The sequence below is a fragment of the Natator depressus genome, chromosome 6 (genome assembly GCF_965152275.1).
Source record: "Natator depressus isolate rNatDep1 chromosome 6, rNatDep2.hap1, whole genome shotgun sequence".
Lineage (NCBI taxonomy): Eukaryota > Metazoa > Chordata > Testudines > Cheloniidae > Natator > Natator depressus.
In genome coordinates this window covers 44371251-44395213 of record NC_134239.1, presented here as the reverse complement: position 1 = coordinate 44395213, position 23963 = coordinate 44371251, and the positions used below count along the sequence as shown (strand labels likewise).

Here is a 23963-nt window from a genome sequence, read left to right as displayed (position 1 = left end):
AACCAATTTATTTGAGCATAGTGAGCTGTAGCTCACGAAAGCTCATGCTCAAATAAATTTGTTAGTCTCTAAGGTGCCACAAGTCCTCCTTTTCTTTTTTTTAGTATTGGCATAGTTTGCCAGAAGCCAGGGTGCTGAAACAAGTTGTATCGGGCGGGGTGCTGAGAGCCTTTGAACTAAACTGTAAAGCCTGGGCTGTACATAATGGAAACCACTTCAAGCCAGGGGGTGCAATAGCACCCCTGGTTCCAGCACTATGGTCAGAAGGGCTGAGCCCGCCAGGGTCCGGATTAACAACCGATTAGCGCACTGAAGCGGCCCCCGGCCCGGCGGGGTGCCCTGCCCCGGGGCTGCAAGCAGCGCCTGCCCCACGCCCCGCAGCTGGCCCTCCCCGCGCTGGCCGGTGGCGCCTCCCTTCCGGCGGCGTCAGTGGTGGCCTTTCCACTACTTGGCCCGGCTCCCCAGGCCGCAGGTCCCGTCCTCCCCGCCATCTGTTGCAGGGCACGGCGGCGGCGCCGCAGGAGCAGGCCCCTTGGCCGGCGCTGGGGGTTGCAGGTAAGCGCCGCCCGCTCCCCGCGCTCCGATCGCAGCCCCGGCGCCGCGGGAGCAGCTGGCTCTGGCCGCCGAGCGTGGGGGGCGCCGCGGTGGGGGAGGGACAACTTCGCAGCGTCTCCTGTCCCCAGGCCCTGCCAGGGGAGCGAGCCCAGGGCGCCCTACAGCAGGGGGCGGGGCACCAGAACACTGGGGCTCACAGGGCGCCAGGGGGCACCCAGCCTGAGGGCCGCTGCGGGGAACAGGTGGGGAGGGGGGTCAGGTGTGAGAACGAATGTGGGGGAGGCTTCAGAGCGGGACACCCTGTGTTTAGGGAAGGATACGACAGAGGGGTCAGGAAGGGGACACTGGCTTTAGAGAAGGAGCTGCGGGGGGAGATTGCCATACATTTGGATGGTGCTTCTTTAGCACAGGTCATGGATGTGCTCATCAGCTCACCTGCTAGGACTTTGAGGGGTGTTTTCTTGGGAGGGGGTAGTTACAAATGTCCCCCATGTTTGTGGCCCTTAAAGCAGATGATAACCACCATGAAATGCAGCCACCTCTGGGGTGAAGAGCAGCAGCTCACTAGCATTCAGTGGTGGTGGAAGAGCAGGGACATGGTTTTGGCCAAGGGCACCAAGGCAATGTGCTGTCCTTAGGAAGTGTGCCATGTGTCTTTAATGGCCAGGCAAACACTCAGGAGCGCCTTGATTTTTCAGATCTCACCTTCTGTACGGTATATTTAGAAGGATTAAGTACTAAATAAACTGTGGACATCTATGCTCCAGTGAGTCTCCATGTTTCAGATCTGAGGTTCAGACTACTAAATCATTCCTTCAGATTGTTAATTTATTACATGTTTAAATTAGATGTTGGGTTTTAGAGATGGATTTCTTGTGGACTTTGAGTTTTTATTTGGGGTCAAGAGGCTGCATGGAGTAAGGTCTCTACAAACTGGCCCTGGAAAAAAGTACACTTCTCAGATGATTAGAAACATAAGATTTGCCTTACGCTTCAACTAGCAGTTTATTAAATCTGGTAGCTTGCCTTTGGCAGTGAGTAATGGCTGATGCCTCAAAGAATATGGAGAGAAAAATATTTAATGCATCTGGCCAATTGTACACTGCTCTATACTTGGGAAATTTTTCTTTCCTGACCCTGGCAGTAATCAGTTTATGGTGTGAAATGTGAAATTCAATGAGCCCATTTTAACATGTGTAATTAAAAATATTGGTCATAAAATCATCCAGTCCTTTTAAAAAAAAAATCCAGTTACAGTAATTGACTTTCTGACCTCCTGTGGGAGGGAGTTCTACAGTGCATTAGTCCAGGGTGTGTTCGGGCTGATGTTTGTAGTGTTTCTGCATATGCCAGTTATAGGTGGTCTTGTTGGCCCCTGTGGTCTCAGTGTGGTTTTACGCAGAGTTGGAATATGAAGTACACCTTGCCAAGTATCACTTTGTAAAGGACCTCAGTCCTAAGGCAATTTGTAACTAGTGCAAAAAGGAATATTTGCAGCATGTTTCAATAAGACACAAAATCTTTCCTCATCTATTTGTAACTCTCACTTACTGAAATGGTCATACCTTTGCAGCCTAGCAGTGGAGGCATGAAAAATCTGAGCACTTAATAGGCTTCATTTGCTTCACTTATGCATGTAACAGTAGTGATTTTTAATTCTTATTTTACTTTTCAGATAAGTGTCTTATGGTAGATTTGCTAGCATACTGTTTTACTTCCAGGCTGTAAATAACATGTATAAATCAGGAAAGGTAACTGTTTATTGTTTACTGTATTGATTATATTGATTTGGAAGGTTATGCAGAGTTGAAATAGAACAGAATCCAGACACTGGACTGGAATTAACCCTGTAGGGAACACATGTTTCTATGGTGCTGCATATATGTGTACTCAAATAATATAAACACTACAGACTTTAGATAATACAGGGAAATATGATCATACATAAAATAGCTTTCCTTGCTTCCTTTATTGTAAATGCTTTTCCTCTGCCTTTTGTCATAGTTTTGGAGGTACATTCACCTATATTATACAAATGTTGCTTTGCAGAGTCTTTCTGGTATTAAGATATGCTTTGTAAACAGGTGCAATTCCCACCCTGCACCAAAGAGAGTGCACACACTTTGGGTTAGATCAGAGGTGGCCAGCATGTGGCTCCGGAGCCACATGAGGCTCTTCAGAAGTTAATATGCAGATCCTTGTATAGGCACCAACTCGGGCTGGAGCTACAGGCACCAACTTTCCAGTGTGCCGGAGGGTGCTCACTGCTCAACCCCTGGCTCTGCCACAGGCCCTGCCCCCACTCCACCCCTTCCTGCCCCCTCCCCTGAGTCTGCCATGCCCTTGCTCCTCCCCCCCAGAGCCTCATGCATGCCACAAAACAGCTGATCGGAAGCTGATTGGGGGTGGCTGGGAGGCTGCTGATGTATTACTGTGGCTCTTTGGAAATGTACATTGGTAAATTCTGGCTCCCTCTCAGGCTCAGGCTGGCCACCCCTGGGTTAGATCCTCAATGAGATGCCCTAACCACTTGGATATAGAGTCATTCTCTCTCACGCTCACCCAGTGACTATAATCATTTCCATAGTCAGCTGTTCTCATGTCAGGAATGAGAGCACAGACTCTTAAGAAACAAAGACCCTAGGCTCGATTCTGCTCTTATACCACTGTAAATCAACAGGTTTCAGAGTAGCAGCCGTGTTAGTCTGTATTCACAATGCATCCGATGAAGTGAGCTGTAGCTCACGAAAGCTTATGCTCAAATAAATTTGTTAGTCTCTAAGGTGCCACAACTACTCCTTTTTTTTGGTAAATCAACAGTAACTCTATTGAAGTCGTTGGACTTATGCTGGTGTAAAACCAGTGTGTAAGTGAGAGCAGAATCAGGCAGGCCCCTGCATTTATGAAAATCTTTAGTTACAAAATAGGGGGTGTGTCTATATGGGGACTCAGGAATATGAAGGCAAATCAACTAAAGGTGTGAAGTCAATGTGCAGAAACCCCCATGTGGATTTCTTCATTCAGGAGTAAAGTGCCTTAGTTTGCTGTAACTAAAAGGCTCACTTTAATTTATATATTCAATACATTGTTATAAAATGACAACTTTGTTGTTAATTTTCTTTATAGATAATGAGCGAAATCCTCAGTTGGGATTAATTGCTGTAGCTCCATTTAAGTCAGTAAAATGTTGCCAATTTAGCTAAGGATTTGGCCCAGAGCTTCTGATTTTCCTCACCCTTATGCTGTTGAAAATTGAAAAATTCTGCTGAAGTCAGTGGTGTTACACTGAAGTAAGTGAGAGGAGAATCATAGAGGTTTTTGTAAATGTATCTAGGGAAGAATAGTATCACGGGGACTTACTTTGCCAGCTGTGTTTAAGCTGATTTGTTTTGAAAATGGACAACATGATATGACTTGAGGAAAACAATAAACAGCCTTTTTATTCATTACACAATAGCTCCAGCCCAGGCAATCACTCCACATTGAATCGATAAGCAGAGGGATTTGGCAACAGGAACTCCTGTATATTTAAAGAAGGAAATGGCTAACTTCACCACAAAGGAAATATCTTTGCCTTTCTCAGCTGTTCCAGAGATTCTTCACAGATTGTTAGCAAATTGAATCGTACTAGAATTGAAGGCAGTTGTTTTATGCTTGTGTAACTCCCTTGACTTCAGTAGTTACTCTAGATATACACCAGTGAGGGATCAGAATCAGGCCCTGTAGTGGGGTGCCTGCCCCACTCCTGCAGAAAAGGGGTTAAAAGCAGCCTTCTAAGCTGATTGGGGAAGCAGCCACAGCTGGGGCTATGCTCAGTCAGGGCCCAGCTGGCCCTGAGAAGAGGGCTGTGGGCCAAGAGCTGTGAGGAGTCTCACTCCAGCCCTGGAGGGAAAAGGGATAGCTGCCTGAGAGGAAGGTACCTGAACTGGAGCAATACTGGGGAATAGGGCAAAGGATCTGGGGAGTCCCAGCCTGCTCTGCTCCCCTGGCTCCCAGCCATGCTGCTGGTGAATGCTGGGGGTGGTGGTTCCCCTCGCCTGGGAGCTGGGGGAGCGGAGCAGGCTGGGGCTGGGGCTGGGTCACTCCACTTCCCGCAGGAAGTGGCCAGGCCCCCCGTCCCCTGTGGAGACCAGGGGCCAGGGCCCCATACAGCCCTGCCCCCATGGGGGTGGGGCTGGTAGGGCACCAAAATAGCTAGGGAGGGCTCTGCTCCTGGGGAGGGGAGACCCAGAGAGTGGGGGTACTACTGGGGCAGAACCCTGAGGTAAAGGGCACCAGGGTCTGGGAGGGACACAGGGGCCTGAGGCAGGTGAGCCACCGGCCTGCAGAGGGCGCTCCAGGCTGGAATTGAGCTAATTTCAAAGACGACCAGCAGGCGGCGCCGCGCCAGTGAGTCTTTGACTTCGCTGCAGGCCCAAATATTGGGGAAAGTAGCAATGACACACAGTGTTTGTACACCTTTTAAAAAAGCATGCTGGAATATTTTCATCACTGAAGAAAATTAGTATGATAGTTTCAACAGAATTGTTTTTTACCCAAAACATGCTCTAAGACAGAAGTGCAACATGCTGATGTTAGGTTTTGCTGAAATTTATGAAACAGTCCTTCCCTTTTGAGAGAGTACTAAGGCTGTTTTAATTGCACCCACAGTAAGAAACTAAAGTGAATGTAGAAATCTCAGCTGGTTTCAAAGTGGAATAGGCTTTTGCTGCCTCCTTCAAAGAATGACACTGGACTGCTCTCGCATTTCCTGATTAGGGAAAGACCTATGCGAAGAGAATGACCTTTTATCACTTTCTGAAAGTGTCTAGATTCTGCATATGTATTTTAAATTTAGTGTTTGAGAAAGGGTCAGATTGATGGTATTAGAAAGTAAAGTCCTCTGTGCACAGAACAAATGTAACACCTCCAGTAGTGCAAGCTTTCCCACTTGTAATGGAGCTCATAGTTACTTCCCGTCCAAGATTCTCCCAACAATAGGTTAGGTAGGGAAGAGTGTAGTACTATGCATCTGATATAGCAACATTTCTGTGTGAACAAGAGTACTGGCTATTTTTAAAAAACAAATTCCCTTAGCATGAAAGGAAAAACAAACAAACAGCTGTAATAATGGTTATCTGATCTCGCTTCTCAAATCCAATGACCATTCTATTTTTAAATTTGTTTTTGGGTTGTAGATGTCCTCTTTATAACATAAAATATGCCCAATGGATAGTTCCCACAGTCTTTATTATCCCTTTTTCCAGAGCCCATTCATGACCTGGTTGGTGGCTTCTCTTATTTTGCATGCTGGCCTTCCTTTCCAAACCACTTGAGAGGTTTACTGCCATCTATTTTGGAACTGATTTTGCTTGCCATGCATTTTGAGTGACTGTTATCCATCACTGCAAACAGACACCAGTTAAGCAATACACATCAAAGGAGAACATGAAGCTGGTCAGAGGCTCTAGCTGGACAAATTCCTGCTGTAATTTTCCCTGTGGTTAATTAGTCAGTTGTGAAACTCACATCCTTTCAGCATACACACTTGTTTCCATACAGTGGAGCATAAAAACAGTGCAAAGCAGAAGTCTTGACCTGAGACTGATAAGCGTCAAATATTTGTAATATATCTATAAACATTAAAAATGAAAATACGGGACAATTGCTTCCTTATTAATGCACCACATTTCTAGTCCTTCTCTCTTTAAAAAGGGTGATGTTTATTTCTATACATTATTCACACAGTTATAACTTCTGCACCTAATAGCTAAAGTGTAAGGGCAAGAAGCTTGCTCATGAGTGGAACAGAGACTGAAGGCTTTTTGAGAGCCAAATTCTGATCATGCTCCTCTCTGAAGAACTAGAGGCAAGTGTGGAGCTGAATTGTCTGCAAGATATTCTTCCTACGCAAGCTATGGGGAGTTTAAGCTGGGAAAGGTAGGAGCAAGACCAGCTGGCAGAAAGAAAGGGTAGTTTGTCCTGGAAGGAAGTTGGGCTCAAGTCTCTCTTAGGTTGGCTGACTGGGGAAGCAGCTAACCCCATCGCCCTCTCCAAATGCAGCACTCCAAATGAGCAAACTGGCCAGCTAAGCGTTGAAGGCCAAAAGAGGTGTCAAATTACTCTGCCGCCTCTGTGGAAACAAGAAGCTCCTGCTCCCTGAGGCAAAATGCCTCCTGACCTTCCCCTGGGGCAGTTTAGCTCCACACCTTTACAGTGGACTGGACTTTAAAGGCACGGCCCAGCCTTTAGCCATCGTGAGTTATCCTTTTACAAGAACTTTTTGAAATACAGGATTTTATGTAGGGCAGCTGATTGTCCCCCCCCCCCCCCCCAGCTCCCCAAATAACTTGAAAGAACCTTAGAGAATATACAAGGGACTAGAATATCAGCTCGTGTAGCTCCATAGTATTCAGGGAAGGTATGATGATTTACACCAGCTGAGGAACCCTGCCCAAGGTTTGCAATACACTAAAATAGCCATCTTAATTATGTTGCTATTTTCACCTTAGTTTGGCATCCAGATCTTCTAGGATTTCAATATTGCAGAAATCCTAATTGTTTCCCAATATTTGCTGAGTAAATCTGTCCTTTAAAAAGATTAGAATAAGTATCCAATTATTCCATGTTAAAAACAGATTAAAACATTCAAAGTTCTTCCCAAGCGCACACCCTAAAGCTTTGTCTAAAAAATCCCTGTTATAGTTGATAAAGAGATTGCAGGCCATTTTGGTGGTGATAATATTTTTACAGTTAGTAGGAATTGGGATTAATGTTTTGAAAAAAGTGATGAATAAACACATATAGCAGAAATGATCATTCTGGATATGAACCATTGCTTTAGAAGAGAGAGAGACACCTACAAAGTGTAAATGTGTGCATGTGTGTATAGTTTAGCTGTAATTATGCCTTGCTTGTATGTATTGTTGTACAGACTTATTAAAAATGGAGCAAGGTTGATAGACAATAAATGCGTCATTGGGATCCTTGAATTAATATGTCCAGAGGGGAAAAAGTAGAAATATATTATTTTTTCTATCAGTTAAACTAAATAGAAACCAGAAGAGGCGCGAGGATCCCATACTACACAGGTCTCGCTCATAATCAGTGGGGAAAAATGTAAAACCCTGGACCAAATCCTGCAGTCCTTACTAAGGCAGAACACCTATTGAACCCATGGGAACGTCTCCTGTGTAAAGACTAAGGGTGAAGCATTAGCCCCATTGAAATCAGTGCCAGTTTGCCATTGACTTTAATGGGGGCAGGATTCTGAGCTCAGATATCAAGATTTGCCCACTGGCATCAAAAAAACGGGACAAACCAGAAACAAATACAAAAGCTTTGAAGTGGTGCGAAGATCTATTTAAAAAAAACTTGGGATTGATTTATTAATTTGGGAAGAGGACTAATCATATTTCTGAATAAGGTAAATATTCAGTCACAGGTTCTGTTCTTAGTTTAATATTTGATGCATCCTGTGTCCACAGATTTCCCTTGCAGGGGGATTGTTCAATCTTCTAACTGATATCATCATTAACTATATGAGTTGAGATAGGATACGGTACGTTAAAGCCTACATTTTCGAAAGCAACTAGTGATTTTGAGTACCTCAAGTTTTGGGTGCCCAGTTTGAGATCCTGATTTTCAGAAAGTTTTCAGCTCACTGAAAATCAGGCCCCTATAAGGTATATCAAGTTGAGGAGAAGTTGAGGCGCCACCCAAATTCACTAGTCGCCGTAGAAAATTTAGGCCTAAATATACATTTGTCTTTGGGCAAAACTTCTACACTATGGGGAACATGTATTTTCAGGAGTTCAGGGGAAGGAAGAAAGAGAAGGGGAAATTAGCTTTTTTTTTTTTGTACATTATCTTTTTATCTCTATTCTTTCTATAATTAATTTTTTTTCTTATTTATAGTACTCGGAGGAACTTGCACTGGTAAAAAGGCATTCTTGCTCTGACGATTTTGTAATAGTCAAAATGTGGAATGCTGTGGCTAAAAACCTATTAAGGACTAAAGTCCACCAAGACTGTTCACGCACTCTGCTGCTAGTGCAAAAGGGCAGGAGTATTCTTACAAGACCGCCTTCCTCTAGGAATCATTGGCAGCATACAGCTGGAGCAGTTCAGCCTTTCAACATGAGTACAAGTATCCAGAAGGTGGAAGCTTTGGACGTGAATAATTTTGTCCGTATTCAGTGGGAAGATGGGAGTAAGAGCCTTTACCCTGCTGTATGGCTAAGAGACAACTGCCAGTGCCCTGACTGCTTCCTGCATTCTGCTAAAGCACGCAAACTGCTTTTGGAAGACCTGGATGTTAACATTGGGGTGAAGGAGGTCACTTTGACAGATAGACAAAAGGTATTTTTTAAAAGAAATTTCGCTTTCATGTGTACATTTGTATAATAATTCTTGCCAATCCGTTCATCAGCAACCTGAATAGAGAGAATAGTACAGCAGCTCGAATATCAGGATATGCCATAATCATGGATCCGCAAATCATATTGTGTATTTGCAGGATTTCTAGGTATAACTGTCATTTGAGGAATCCAAATCCTTTCATTTTATGTCATTCTTACGGTAAAATCCACTTCAAAAATGTTAAGCATAAGGTATAGGAACCCCCAAATGTTCTTATTTAGTTTTTTCTTAATTAACTTTAGATAGGTAAAACATTTTTACCATAGCCTTCACTTCTTAATCTCTAGGAGCTGGTGTGAGGATAAAATTGCAGACTCTTAATACCTTAGTCTTTCACTCCCTCAGACTTCTTTCCCTCTGTGTGTCTAACTCCTTTATGGAGGAAGGATAGTATGACTCCCCCACAAAGAAAGTAACTGTCTCATACCTGGTACGCTGTCTTTCTTCCTGCAGGAGACTTCTGTTTGTGATGTCACAGTAAAGCATGGAGTCCTTAAAGGCCAGAGCAGGGAAATTCTTTACTTGATCTAATAAATAGTTTCTAATTTGTTTTATAAAAGAGCATTTTTAAATTTATTTTACCTGACATTTACAAATATATAAAGTAAAATTTGGGGAGAGAACCCTCCTTTGAGTCAGATCTGCCCTCAGTCTCCACTGTGGAATCTCACTGAAATCAATGAGATTGCATGGATGTAACTAAGGGCAGGACTTGACCCTTTATGTTCTTGCCGGCAAATAGTAAATGTTATAAAACAGATATGCAAACTCGATTCCCTTTATTTATTTTATTATTAATAATGTCCCTTAGCACTGGTATCTTAAACGTGCTTGGGCAACAAAATGGCAAATGAAATTAATGAGGATAAATGCAAAGTAATGCACACTGGAAAAAATAACCCCAACTATACATACAATATGATGGGGGCTAATTTAGCTACAACTAGTCAGGAGAAAGATCTTGAAGTCATCGTGGATAGTTCTCTGAAGACATCCACGCAGTGTGCAGCGGCAGTCAAAAAAGCACACGGGATGTTAGGAATCATTAAAAAAGGGATAAGAGAATAAGACGGAGAATATCTTATTGCCCTTATATAAATCCATGGTACGCCCACATCTTGAATACTGCGTACAGATATGGTCCCCTCATCTCAAAAAACGATATGCTAGCATTAGAAAAGGTTCAGAAAAGGGCAATTAAAATTATTAGGGGTTTGGAACGGATCCCATATGAGGAGAGATTAAAGAGGCTAGGACTTTTCAGCTTGGAAAAGGGGGGATATGATAGAGGTATATAAAATCATGAGTGGTGTGGAGAAAGTGAATAAGGAAAAGTTATTTACTTCTTCCCATAATGTAAGAACTAGGGGCCACCAAATGAAATTAGTGGGTAGCAGGTTTAAAACAAAGGAAATTCGTCTTCACTCAGCGCACAGTCAACCTGTGGAACTCCTTGCCTGAGGAGGTTGTGAAGGCTAGGATTATAACAGGGTTTAAAAGAGAACTGGATAAATTCGTGGAGGTTAAGTCCATTAATGGCTATTAGCCAGGATGGGTAAGGAATGGTGTCCCTAGCCTTTGTTTGTCAGAGGGTGGACATGGATGGCAGGAGAGAGATCACTAGCTCATTACCTGTTAGGTTCACTCCCTCTGGGGCACCTGGCATTGGCCACGGTCGGTAGACAGGATACTGAGCTGGATGGACTTTTGGTCTGACCCAGTATGGCCGTTCTTATGCTTTACAAACGTGGGAGGGAAATAAGGGTTATTATCCCCATTTTGCAGTTGAGGAAGCTCAGATGCAGAGTTGACATGATTTGCTCGAGGCTACACAGTGAGTGGGTGGCAGAACCAGGATTAATACTCAGGAGTTCCTGGCTTCCAGTCCCGTGCTCTGTCCATTAGCACGCATTGTTTCTCTGAATTGTCTGAATACAAGATAAACGCCTACTTTACCCGTACATATGAATTATAATTATTAATTAAACTGCAAGCTCTTTAGAGAAGAGCACCTAGCACAGGGGGACACTAATTCATAACTAACAGAAATAGATTTTAAAGGTATTCCCATCCACTCCTCTTGTGTCTTTCTCCTTCAGTCCTTCCAAGTGGTCATCCCCTTCGCTCCCAAACTATTGTCACTTCCTCCACCCTTTTCCTCCTTGTCACTACCTGCAATGAAGTGCTGCCCTTCACGATCTATTCATGTCCTGCTTTATTTTACTGCTGGGACCCATACAGAACATACCACTGCTAAGTGCAGCATGGATAAAGAATGAAAGCATCCAGGACCAGTCAGGAAGCCGGGTCGCTTCTTTATTGTGAAACTGACCTCTTGTAAAAGGAGGGAATGTAGGTAATGCTTAAACGGACTTTGGAAAGTGTTTGCAGTTATATAAATAACAAGAGGTTGCCCACAAGAGACATTTTATTGCAAAGTAGCAAGTAATATATTTCAATTATATTTCTAGTAAGGAGATTGAATTTTCCTGGTCCCTTTGGTAGCTGTTTCAGGTAGGCAGATTTAATTGAATCTCTCATTGTTAATTGTCTTTTTTTATTTTATGATATAAGGTGTATATTACATGGCCAGACAAACACACCAGTGAATTTGAGGCTGAATGGCTGAAGAAAAGGTGCTTTTCTGAACAAGCCAGAGCAGAAATGCAAGAAGAATTATTTTTACCAGGTAAAAAGAAAAGGAGTACTTGTGGCACCTTAGAGACTAACAAATTTATTTGAGCATAAGCTTTCGTGAGCTACGGCTCACTTCATTGGATTCACCAGGTAGGGACTAAAACCTAATCTGTTATGCATTTCTTAAAACTATATAGACTATCACATATCTATAGGTCCACAGGACAGCATATATTTATATAATATAGCCCTTGTTTTGTTTTATGACGTTTTGGACAGAATTTTAAAGGCATTGTAGCTGAAATGAAAAGGGCTCATTTATTTTTCTTGTCTCTATGTTAATAAGTAGCTAAGTGACACACCAAGGATCCTGTGCTAAAGTTTTTCGAGTTTCCTTTACATCATGATATCTAGAGTTTTATTGTCATTCTCCAATAATGTGGTGGTTATGTTCTCTAGAAAATGAATTTCCCTGGCTGGGATGATTTAGTTGGAGATTGGTCCTGCTCTGAGCAGGGGGTTGGACTAGATGACCTCCTGAAGTCCCTTCCAACCCTGATATTCTATGATTCTATGAATTAACTTGTACACCATGCTATATAATGCTGTTCACATTTCTGTTGACATAATATGATATTGGTGCACAAACAGGAAGCACTGTTAAAAAGCTGGTTCTTACTCTTGATTGACCCACCATCACCAACCCCAGACCACTGGGTTTGCTGCAGTGCATGGATGCATATAGCTTTAGCCCCTCTCTCCTTGCTTGCTGTAATACTGTGAGCAGGTAAAGTACTGAAGCTGACAAAATTTCTGCTCTCATCCTTGACAGGGTCTCTTTATGTCAGTTCTGCTCTGCAAGAAAAGTGATTCATTCTGGATTAAGAGTTATGATTTTATCTGTTAAAACAGGAATGTAGTTTTTATGAAAAGTGACTAGAGACGGGCTGCAAAAATCCGATCTGAAATATGCATTTCCCAAAAGTTCAGCAGTGTGCAGGTTAGGGGTTTGGATTGTGCTCATTTCTAAGCACAACAAAAGGACAGATGCTGGAAGTTTGCAAATAATCATGGGGATGTTGGGGGGGGGGAGGCACAGCAGGAGGTAGTTACTTTTGTTTCATTTTTAACTTTATTTTAGGGAGCTACAGGTGAAAAAAGAAAATTCCAAGACACATGGGGCTTGAAACTCTCCTGTGTCTGGGCTATGCTCAGTACAGAAGGGGGATGAGTATCAGGGAACCAGTTACAGCTTCCTGATTCGTAGCTGGCATGAGTTAGAGCATCCTAACAGAGTTCTGCTCCCTCCCTTCAACCTTCCCTGCCCCTGCCATGGCTCCTATAATGGGGTGAGTTGGAGCATCTGATGCAGGAGCCAGCTTTCCCCTTCACTCACCTCCACCCCCAACAATGGGACTCTCAGCTGGCCCGGTATGGCCAGAATCCAGCTCATTGTACCTCCTGAATGGCAGAAGGCATCTGGTTTAGAATTGAGATCCTGGCACCTGGTGCAAAGTTGCACAGAAACAACCAGTCAATACAGGTAAGGTATTGTTTGCAATCATATAACAACTAAAATTGTTGCAAGTAGGTGGCAGAGTCTGGGAAGACAAAATACTTCATTTGGTTCAGTGGTTCTCGGCCTGCAGGCTATGGGCCGCTTGCGGCCCAATCAGCACACAGCTGCAGCCCATGTGACATCCTTAGGCCATACACGTAGTATGTAGTGTGGATGCAATCCACTTAACACAAAGAAAGCTGCACATGCGGCCCACAGTGGTAAATAGGTTGAGAACCACTGATTGGATTAGCACATTTTTGCCATGTGGCAGAATAATCTGTGGTTGTCTGCCTGTTTGTCTGTTCAATAGTATGGGTTTTATTCATAATAAGACAAACATACATTTTGGGCCAGATTCACCTCCAGTAGCTCCAGGGAAGTTTTCAAATTATAGTTTCTTGCTCAGAAATCTCAGGCATACTGTAATATTGCACCTTGGCATGGTCTGAGTTTTTGTTGGCTTCATTTTTAATTACCAGTTCACAAAATGCCCCAAGATTAGAAGTGTATACCTTTGAAGTCTTCAAATGATATCAGCCCCAAACTCTCAGTCTCATGTTTAAATCAATTAAAACCCTGAATAATTCCATATATTAACTACTCAGGAGAGATTGAATATAATTTATGCTCATGCTTAGCAGTTTCTTATCTTTCTCAAAATCCCTTGTTCTTTTTTTTACAGTATCTGACACTAGCTCAAATAGCCTTGAAACATCTGTTCCCTTGAGAGAGATGCTTCCCTGGGTTCCCCGTTACTGCCTGATTCAAAGCCTATTGAAATTAATGGGAGTTTTTCCATTCACTTAATGGAACTTTGGATCAGGCCGTTGAAACTTTCAGAATGGGAACATTTATTGTATAGAGGCAGAAAGTTAGTCTCCTGTCTTTCCGCAGAAAACAACTCTAGTTTCTCTTCTCCTTTTTTCTGGGGAGGGTTGGGGGAAGGTGGCTTGAGTTTCTCCCTGGGATCCACATGCAGAAAGGACCCATATTTGTTGAGTGTACTTGCCATATGCGGAAGTGTTGGCAGCCATCTCTGTGGCACTTTTTCCCCTGCAAAGGGAAGGTGCTGAGCTGGCTGAGTTGTGGGTAAGGATTGGGCAGTCAGACTTTAATAACTAAGGAAGGGGATACTTTGTTGTTTGGTCAATAGTTTTCAGAAACTTGGTGTTCCATGCTAAAGATGAGACAATTGTTTATATATATTGTAATACAGCAATGATATTGATAATTGATCTGGCTTTATGTTCTTATGTGTCTTTCTGCTCTTCACTATGTTCCAGGAAAAGAAATGGTTGGATACAGTGAACAGCTTCTTTTAATTTTCCTCAGATTTCATTTGCAAATGGAAGCTTTCATTATGTAAATTGAGTGTTTGCTTTCTAGACACACATGGCCTGATTCTCCTCTTACACTGGTATAAATAAGGAGTAACTCTCTTGAAGTTATTTACTCTGGTGCAAAACGCATATAAATTAAGATGAGAATCAGGTCCCAGTGGTATGATGTTACCAGTCTATCATACCAAGCCAATACTCTTTTTGAACAATTATAATAGCTAGTCTAATCCCTAACCATCATGCCTTAGGTTAGAGGTTAACCTCTACTGTTGATATTGTCACAGTTGTGGCATTTCTTTTACAAGTAGTTATTTGTTTTTGCTATTGGGTAATTTCGCCTTTTTATGATAGCTGTTGGTAAAGAACAACATTTCTGGTTTCAAAAAGTAGGTGTCAAAAGTATGTCAAAATCATAGAGAGGAGGAACACAGACATCTGATTTATTGAATGCTCCCTGTCCCCATGTGTGTACCAGTATCTGAGGGTCCTGGCCCCATGTGAGCCAGGCACTAGAGGGTTCTTGCCTTTCTGGGGGTGCCTGAGTGCCACTTCCTAATGCTTTCATGTGATCTAGGGTGTCACTGTCCCCTGGCGGTGTCTGAGACCCACTCCCTGCCCCGCCTTGGGTGTGCTGGGATTTGGTGGCCTTTGACTATCTATGAGGGTCTGTCCAGGGGCGGCGAGTTGTATGGGCCCATGGTGCCTGGGCTCCAGCAAATTCAGGGCCCCGGAGGCCCAGCTCCACCAACGTTCGGGTCTGGGTCTCTCCCCTGGCCCCTCCTGCTGCCCTGTTCACCTCCCCAAGAGTGTCTCTTGGCCCCTCTAGTGCCACATTACATACAAATGTTAAATAATATTAAGTGATATTTGTGACGGTGGACACCTGTCCTTCAGGAACAGGCCTGAGACCACCTGTACATTTCCCACCAACTGCCAAACTGCCGTCAGATGGTAACTTCCGGTTACTCCTGATGTAGGCTGACTTTGGGTTTCTTGTACCTTCAGCTGAAACAGCTGGTTCCTGGCAGACAAGATATTGGACTAGAAGACAACTGATCAGTTGAGTTTGGTAATTCCTCGATTCCAGTGAACTGACAACCTAGCAAAGCCTGGCTCTCCAGTTCATTAATAAGCGCATGAGCCATGCAGTCCTCCAGGTTTTTTTTTAAGCACATAAGTCTGTTTTGTATCAGCCATACCATAATTGGGTTTGAAAGTCATGAATGAGCTCCACTGGACTTGCATTTCATTCCTTGTGAAATGCTCAGCTATTAAGTTTTCCTGTAAAGGTTTTGAAAAATAAACAGTTTTCAATGGAGCTATTTCAGCTCTGCCATGAAAGTGAGGATGAAGACTGCCAAACTGCTGATGGTTCATCTTTAATGTTTCTTAACTGCTCAGCTTTTTATAACTTGTATCCTTGAATCCTGTCCTATGGTAGCAAAATGGAAATTATATTGACTATACTTAAAGAGTGGAAAGAATATGCAATGCTGACATGATAGAATCATGAAAAATGTGAGTGGGACTGGGTACCACCAGGAAACACTGGCAAAGAACACAATCCTTGTTGAGAACAGCTTTTTAATAGATTCTCAAGCTGTAGATTTTGTTGGATAAAAGAAAAATAATGTTCCCTGTTGTTCCGCATATCGGAAAATAATATGTTTTGTGTGACATAGAATTTTACAATACATTTTATTATGCAGTCATTTAAATAATTTAGATGGAAGAAATTTAAGTATTTTAAAAGCACAGCTTCTTTTCAATTTTATAATTTGGAAAATGTACTTAAATCTAGATACCCCCAACCCCTACAATCCCTTCCAAAATTGTAAGAGTTTGTAGAGCAACTAATTGCACTAAATGTGAAGGTATGGGCCCGTATTGCCCCTGGCTTTGGGAGCTGAGGCAGAAATATCTGCAAAGATACCTTTGCATTTCTTCCCCTGTTGTTTGTCTCCCCGCTCCCCTGCCCCCATTGGAACCACTCTATTTGCAATTCCTCTGGCTCTGGTGGTTCCTGGGACTTCAGAAGTAGCTCCAAGGGTCAGGAAAAGGGAGTTCTGCTGAAAAGATAGTACAGACAGGTTGTAGTTTCAGCTCTGTGGGGCAAAAGAGGTGGAATGATGTGTGTGTTCATCCCAGTTCACTCACTACTCCCCTCAGCCTGCCTATTCTCTGTCCCTCCCTCTGCATGGACTCAGACCATGGTCAAGGCACAAGGTTGTGGGGGGGGGATCAATGCCTTCCAAGAGTGAGTGGGAAGAATTACATGCTGAAGGTCCTCTCTGCTCAGGCATTAGGGTACACAGTCTAAGCCATAGCAGTGAATCAGTAGAGAAGCCTTTCACTTATGTTAATGCAAATGTACTTAAACTAAAAGTGATGCACACTCATATCGGAAATATATGCTGGAAACTGTGGGTCTGATCCAAAGCACTTTGAAGTCAATGGGAAGATACTTTTGATACCAGCAGAGTTGGATCAAGTCCTAAAAGATCATTGTTAAAAAACAAAAACTAACAAGTCAAGCATAACAGTTTTAAAAGCTGTAGGATATGCTATGTTAATATTGTGAATGACTATCAATCCAGTTTAATCTGAGGTATTTGTAAAGTGTTTATCATTACTTCTGTTATAACCAGTAGTCCAACTATAGAAAACGTATAGGACTGTCAGCCAGTTTCTTTTTTTTTAATGGTAAAAAAAAAAACAGCCTTCAACTAGTACTTAAGTACACTGAGTTACTGCCAATTTTTGGATATGTTTATTACTGCAGATATTGTTTGCACTGTTGTTGTTGCCGCCAAATTGGTCCCAGGATATTGGAGAGACAAGGTGGGTGACTTAATATCTTTTATTGGACCTACTTCTGTTGGTGAAAGACGAGCTTTGTAAGATTGTCACATTCTGGGGTGCAATTCAGACCAGTGAGAGGTTGTCACTGGTTGTCTGGTAACACTGAGTGACTTTAAAATGCTCTGCTGCTGTAGCTCCTTGTGGGTATGTCTACACAGCAAAGAAAAATCTGTGACTGGCCCATGCCAGCCGACTTGGGCTTGTGGAGCTCTGGCTGTGGGGCTGTTGAATTGCTGTGCAGGCTTCTGAGCTTGGGCTAGCGTCCAGGCTTTAGAACCCTGAGAGGTGGGAAGTTCCCAGAGCTTGGGCTCTAGCCCGAGTCCAGAAGTCTACACAGCAATGAAACAGCTCCACAGTCCAAGCCTTGTGAGCCCGAGTCAGCTGGCATGGGCCAGGTGTGGGTTTTTCTTTGCTGTGTAGACATACACATACCCTATGTGGATGCTCCCAGCCAGCATACAAGCATGCACTTGGTCTCTGTGTGTTGAGCAGCCCTGGTTCAGCAACTCTGACTCTAGCAGCCTGCTTGTTATACCACAATCACACGCTGGTCTACGCCAGCCTTGGTTACTACTAGCCAAGTGACCCCCAACACACCCCCAGTCCCAAATTTCCCCCAAACTGCCCGCCCTGAAATGTCCAACTCTCTCCTGGAACATTCAGAGGAGCAATAAAGTCTGTTGCTCCTTTAAAGAGACAAAATCACAGCAGCTTGTTGCTTTAACTGGAGTTAATAATCACTTCAAGTCAAACACAATACTGGGTTAATTTAAAGTAAACCATAAATAAATTATTTAATCCCAAAAAGAGAAGTTTTAAGTCAGTTCAGGTATAAGGGATAAAGACAGAGGTGGCTATGGCAAATAAAAGTGAAAAATGCTTTCTTAACAAAACTACAGTCTTGGTTCAAGGTAAGATTCTTCCCACACTTCCTTCCAGTAAGATGGTCAGGATATCCCACAAAGTGCTCAGTTCCTTTGTCATCTTAGGTTAAAAACCTGAAGAAGAGCTCTGTAAGCTCGAAAGCTTGTCTCTTTCACCAACAGAAGTTGGAACAATAAAATATATTACCTCACCCACCTTGTCTAACTGCAGATGTGTCATTTTATGGTGGTAGTTTTAAGGAACATTTCCCCCTTCTTTCTATCCATGCAGATGATGCCTTTTTGATATTCAGAAAGCTTTATTCTGAATTATACAGACTATGATCTTGTCTTTAGAATCAATATGAGAGTTGTCATTCTTGTTTGATTTTCATAGCTTTATTTTGGCAGCTGGAAATAGTTGGGAGGGGGTGCTACCGCACCCCCTGGCTTGAAGTGGTTTCCATTATATGCAGGGTTTACAGTTTGGATCAATAGCTCTTAGCACCCCCACTATAAAAATTGTTCCAGCACCTCTGTTTGGCAGATTAAATATTAAATGCAAACAGCTATATTATTACAATGCTAAAGTTTCAAATTTAGCGCCTTACCCCTCAATGTCCTTCTCATTGATTAGCAGGATCCAGCTCCTAAATGTAAAGGTTCCAATTCAGCAGAACATTTAAACACTGAAGTGCATGCACAAATGCTTTGCTAAATACAGATGAGATTTCTCATGTGTTTAAAACTAAGCACACATTTAAGTTCTTTGTTGAGTTGGGACCAAAGTCAGGAAAAGTCAGCACAGAAACCCTTTCCAGTGTTGCCAACTCTCATTATTTTATCGTGAGTTCCATGATATTTGCTGTTTTTATTTCCTTAAAGCCCAGCTCGTTGTTCAAGTGATTATGTGAGAATTCCAACTTTAATTTTTTAAAAATTGCTTTTGCCCTTATGGTTGTGCAAAAGATTTTTAAAACATGACCCTAGTGTATTCTAAAGACTCAGAAACCAGAGTGGGAAAAAGAAAACACCACATTTATTAATAAGCCATAAGTTTTCGAGAGCTGATGGTTTTGGAATGCTTTGGGTTGACAATACTATGCATATATGAGATGTACAGACACTCCTGTGTGGCTGAACTTCCATGGTTTCTTCTCACCTCTTCCTGAAGCACCTATTTGGGGAGAGTTTTACATGTGGGAACAAAAATGTGAGTCTGGTTATTGTGGACCCACAATTACAGGGCAAAAATAAAGGCTCTCTCAAAATCAGGCCATTTAGTGTTCAGCCATTTTGGATTATTTCTGCAGAAAAAATCAGATAAATTTTTGAATGCAAATATATATACATGATATGCACACAGAGAGATAATGAGAGAAATTGTAGGTTTTCCTAAAACTGTTTTGAAAAGTTAATCTTTGAGCTTAGACAAAGCATACAAGTATTTCTACTCGAGGAGAGAATATTTGAAAAAGTTGTAAACAAGTGATGCTAAGTGTATATCAGCAGTGGGTTTGCAGTCTACACATGACTAGACTCATAGACTTTAAAGCCAGAAAGAACCATCATGATCATCTAGTCAGACCTCCTGCACAATGTAGGCCACATAACCTCATTGACCCACTGCTGCAATAGTCTAACAACCACTGGCTGAGTTACTGAAGTCCTCAAATCTTGAATTAAAGACTTCAGGTTACATAGAATCCACCGTTTCCTCTAGTTCAAACCAGCAAGTGACTCATATCCCATGCTTCAGAGGAAGGCAAAAACAGAAAACAAACTAGGCCTCTGCCAAATATAGCAGTCAGTTAGACCCACCAGCCAGACACCTGGGAAAGAATTATCTGTCGTAACTCAGAGCCCTCCCCATCTAATGACCCATCTCCAGCCACTGGAGATATTTGCTAATAGCGGTCACAAATGAGCAGTATGCCATCATAGACAATCTCATCAGACTATCCCCTTATCAATCTCTGTCATAAACTTATCAAGCTCTATCTTAAAACAAGTTAGGTTGTTTGTCCCGCCACTCCCTTTGGAAGGTTGCTTCAGAACTTCACTTCTCTGATGGTTAGAAATCTTTGTCTAATTTCAAGCCTAAACTTATTGACCACCAGTTTATATCCATTTATTCTCATGCCAGCATTGGCTCTTAACTTAAATAATTCCTCTCCTTCCCTGGTGTTCATCCCTCTGATGTTTTCATAGAGAGCAATCGTATCTTCTCTCATCCTTTGTTTTGTTAGGCTAAACAAGCCAAGCACCTTAACTCTCCTCTCGTAAGTTAGGTTCTCCATTCCTCCGATCATCCTAATAACACTTTCCTATTTCTGCTGGAAACACCTTGCCTGATGCTTATGAGGATTGCATTAACGTTTTTCATGGCAGCATCACATTGGCGGCGATCGACCAATATACCCAGGTCTTTCTCCTCCTCTGTCACTTTCAAGGGCTTCTAGCAAAAATTCTTGTTAGTCCCTAAGTACATGACTTTGTACTTTGCACGGTTACATTTCATCCCATTTCTGTTACTCCGATTTTCAAGGTCATCCAAATCTTGTACGATCCTCCTCTATATCGGCAATATCTCCCAACTTAGTATCATCCACAGATTTTATTAGCCCACTCCCACTTTTTGTGCAAGCTCATTAATGAAAATGTTAAATAAAATTGGTCCCAAGACTAGTCTTTGAGGAATTCCACTAGTAACCTCCCTCCAATCTGGCCGTTCATCTCTCAGCATGACCTGTTGTAATCTCCCCTTTAACCAGTTCCTTACCCACCTTTCAATTCTTGGAATAATCCCCATCTTCTGCAATTTAATAATTTCCCATGTGAAACTGTATCAGATGCTTTACTGAAGTCCAGGTAGATTAGATCTCTTGCATTTCTTTGTCTAGAAAATCAATTATCTTCTCAAAGAGGGAGATCAGGTTCGTCTGGCAAGATCTACTTTTTGTAAAAGGTATTGTTATATTTTATCCCATTTACCTCCAAGTTCTTAACTACTCTCTCTTTCAAAATTTGTTCTAAGATCTTGCATGCAGTTGAGGTCAAATAATGGGTCTGTAGTTTCCCAGATCACTTTTTACCCCTTTCTTATATATAGTAACTATATTTATAATTCTCCAGTCATTGAGTACAACCCTGAGTTTGCAGAGTCACGGAAAACCCTTACTATTGGGCTTGCAATTTCATGTCCCAGTTCCTTTAATATTCTTGGATGGAGATAATCCTGAGCCCCCGATTTGGTCCCATTAAGCTGTTTGAGTTTGGCTTTCACCTTGGATGTGGTCATTTCAACTTCCATATCCTCGTTTTCATTAGGCCACCAAACTCCTCATTGCCTCAGTTTTTAATAAGAGTGAAGTATTCATTTAGGTGTTGGGCCATACCTAGATTGTCTTGAATCTCCACCCCAGCCTCAGTGCTTAGCAGTCCCACTTCTTTCCTTGTTTTCTTTTTATTTATATGGCTAATTAACCCTTTACAGTTGGTTTTAATTTCTTTTGCAAGGTTCAAATCTGCTTGGCTTTGGGCAGTTCTCACTTTTTTACCCTAAAGTTTCTGTTCTCCAAGAGGTAGCTTTTCTTGCTGATCCATCCCTTTTTTTCCATTCTGTGTAGGCTTTTTGCTTTCTTTTAATAACCTGTTGAAGATGCTTGTTCATCCAGTTTGGTCTGCAATACTTCCCTACGAATTTATTCCTCTTGCTTGGGATGCAGGCTTCAGATAGTTTCTACAACTGTGACTTAAAGTGATTCCAAGCCTCCTCCATATTCAGATCCTTGAGTTCTTCAGTCCAGTCCACTTCCCTAACTAATTCCCTTAATTTTTTTAAAGTTTGCCATTTTGAAATCAGGGACCCGAATTGCACACCTGTTTGTTTATCCTTTCATTTATTTTAAACTGAATTAACTCATGATCATTTGAATCAAAGGTTTTCCTTTACAACCAGTTCTTTTATGAAGTCCCCAAATTCCCACCGTGGCTACTGTCCATTCAGCTCCACTGGTGGAAGCAATGATGGGAACTCCACTATAGACAAAGGGCTCTTAGCCACCAACATATTTACCACTGTATCATCTGTACCTGCTCTGAGCAAAGTCGGACAACATGATGGTAAAATACCCGTGGCCAAAGGAACCACCGCTGGAGATGAGTCAGTTGTAGGAACACTGGGAAATTTTAAGGTAGAAAAGCTAATGTAAAAGCAGCATAAGGGCTAAACTCTTGCCTGCATGGATGTGTTAGTGAGGGAATTGGGAAGTAGGGGCCTCTTTCCCCTTACATTAGCAGGGCGGGATTCATAAGATGCACTTGATAAGCTCTACTGGGTCAGCAGCATCCTTCAAAATAATAGCAGTGTGTGCACGTTACACATCTCCCTGGAATCGTGTCCTGGATGACAGGATCAGTGAATACGCTGGACAGTATTCCTGCTCCCCCTACCAGCATTGGCCAGGGTAGGAGTTACTGTGTTTGACAGTGTCAGTAAAAGTCGGGTTTTTTTGTTTTTGTTTTTTTAACACATATAGTAAATAAGAACTGAAAAATCAAAGTGTACCATTTCCAAGGATCAACAAGTGGTGCTTGGTTGAGAATAAGAGTGCTTTCCAGCTCTAGTAAAGTGTTTATAATATCCGAGAGCATTACTGTTTTCTTGGAGTTATGCTCTTTCCACTGATTCACAGATCTCACCTAACTCCTGGAGGTATTGTGAAGATCAATGCATTAAAGTCTGTTCAGCCCTTGGAAGATGTTGAGCCATACATAAGTGCTAAGAAGCAAAGGTTGTATAGTGCTGGAAAGGGTAGATTTCCAGCTTCCCAGTAGGATACACAGCACTTGACATTTTTTGCATACAGAAGAACTCTTTCAGTTTATTTGTAAAAGTGATTTAAATGTATTTGGTTTTTCTGTCCCTTTGAGCTCTGTACATTTAGACTCATGAGATCAGAATGCCCTCTCCAGCAGTAGATCCCCATGGGAAAGTCTACTGAGGAGAAAAAAATTACAAGGTTCCACTCCTGGAGTTGAGGGGTGGAATTCACCCTGCAGAGTGAATTTGGGGATCCACGGAGGCCAGGACCTGTGCACTCAGAGGCTCTGTGCATCTGCAGCAGCTTAGGAACCCATCACATTAGCCAGCAGGATCTCTCCCCAATCATTTTTGTACTCTGAGACATTCCTTAAAAGAGGGTTGCCCATCATGTTGGAGGCTGCAAGGTAAGGGAATACATTTTCAGGCTGCCTCAACAGGAAAGGGGAGCCAGGGCAAACTTCCTTAGCTTGGAGCTAGGATTAAAATCCAGATGTATCTTTTCTGACATTGGGAAGGACCAATGACCTATCAAATAGTCCTTGGAATGCTAATGTTCCTGAATATTTTATTTGGTATAAGAGAGGTTCAGGAAGTTTTTATTAATGAGACCATAAAAAAGATTAAGAAGGAAAAGCATCTTACTTAAATATTCCATCATTTTTTCTCATATACTTGCACTGATGTATAAAACTTAAATTTGTCTTTTACCGGACACTTTTGACAGGTCACTCAGTGCAGTCCAAAGAGATTTTAATTTTGAGGCCAAGGCAACTTTTTTCCAGAGAAAAGGAAAACATTTGCATTTTAATTACTTTTTTAAAATTTTTCAAACTGGTGAAGGGACATATATTGAGTTAAACACAGTAGAGCGGTGAGTAGAAGGCACTGGAATGGCCTCACGAAGGAATTTAATGACG

At 42.3% G+C, this 23963-nt stretch overlaps 1 protein-coding gene across 1 annotated transcript in view; it reads left to right on the top strand.

Annotated features, from left to right (window-relative positions):
• Positions 1 to 412: 412 nt before the first annotated feature.
• BBOX1 (gamma-butyrobetaine hydroxylase 1) overlaps positions 413 to 23963 on the top strand; it is a 71005-nt gene continuing 47454 nt past the window's right edge. The window contains exons 1-3 of the mRNA XM_074955166.1: positions 413 to 555; positions 8452 to 8895; positions 11530 to 11644. Of these exons, the coding sequence (XP_074811267.1) occupies positions 8515 to 8895; positions 11530 to 11644 (496 nt within the window). The 5' untranslated portion in view covers positions 413 to 555; positions 8452 to 8514. The remainder of the gene's footprint in view (positions 556 to 8451; positions 8896 to 11529; positions 11645 to 23963) is intronic.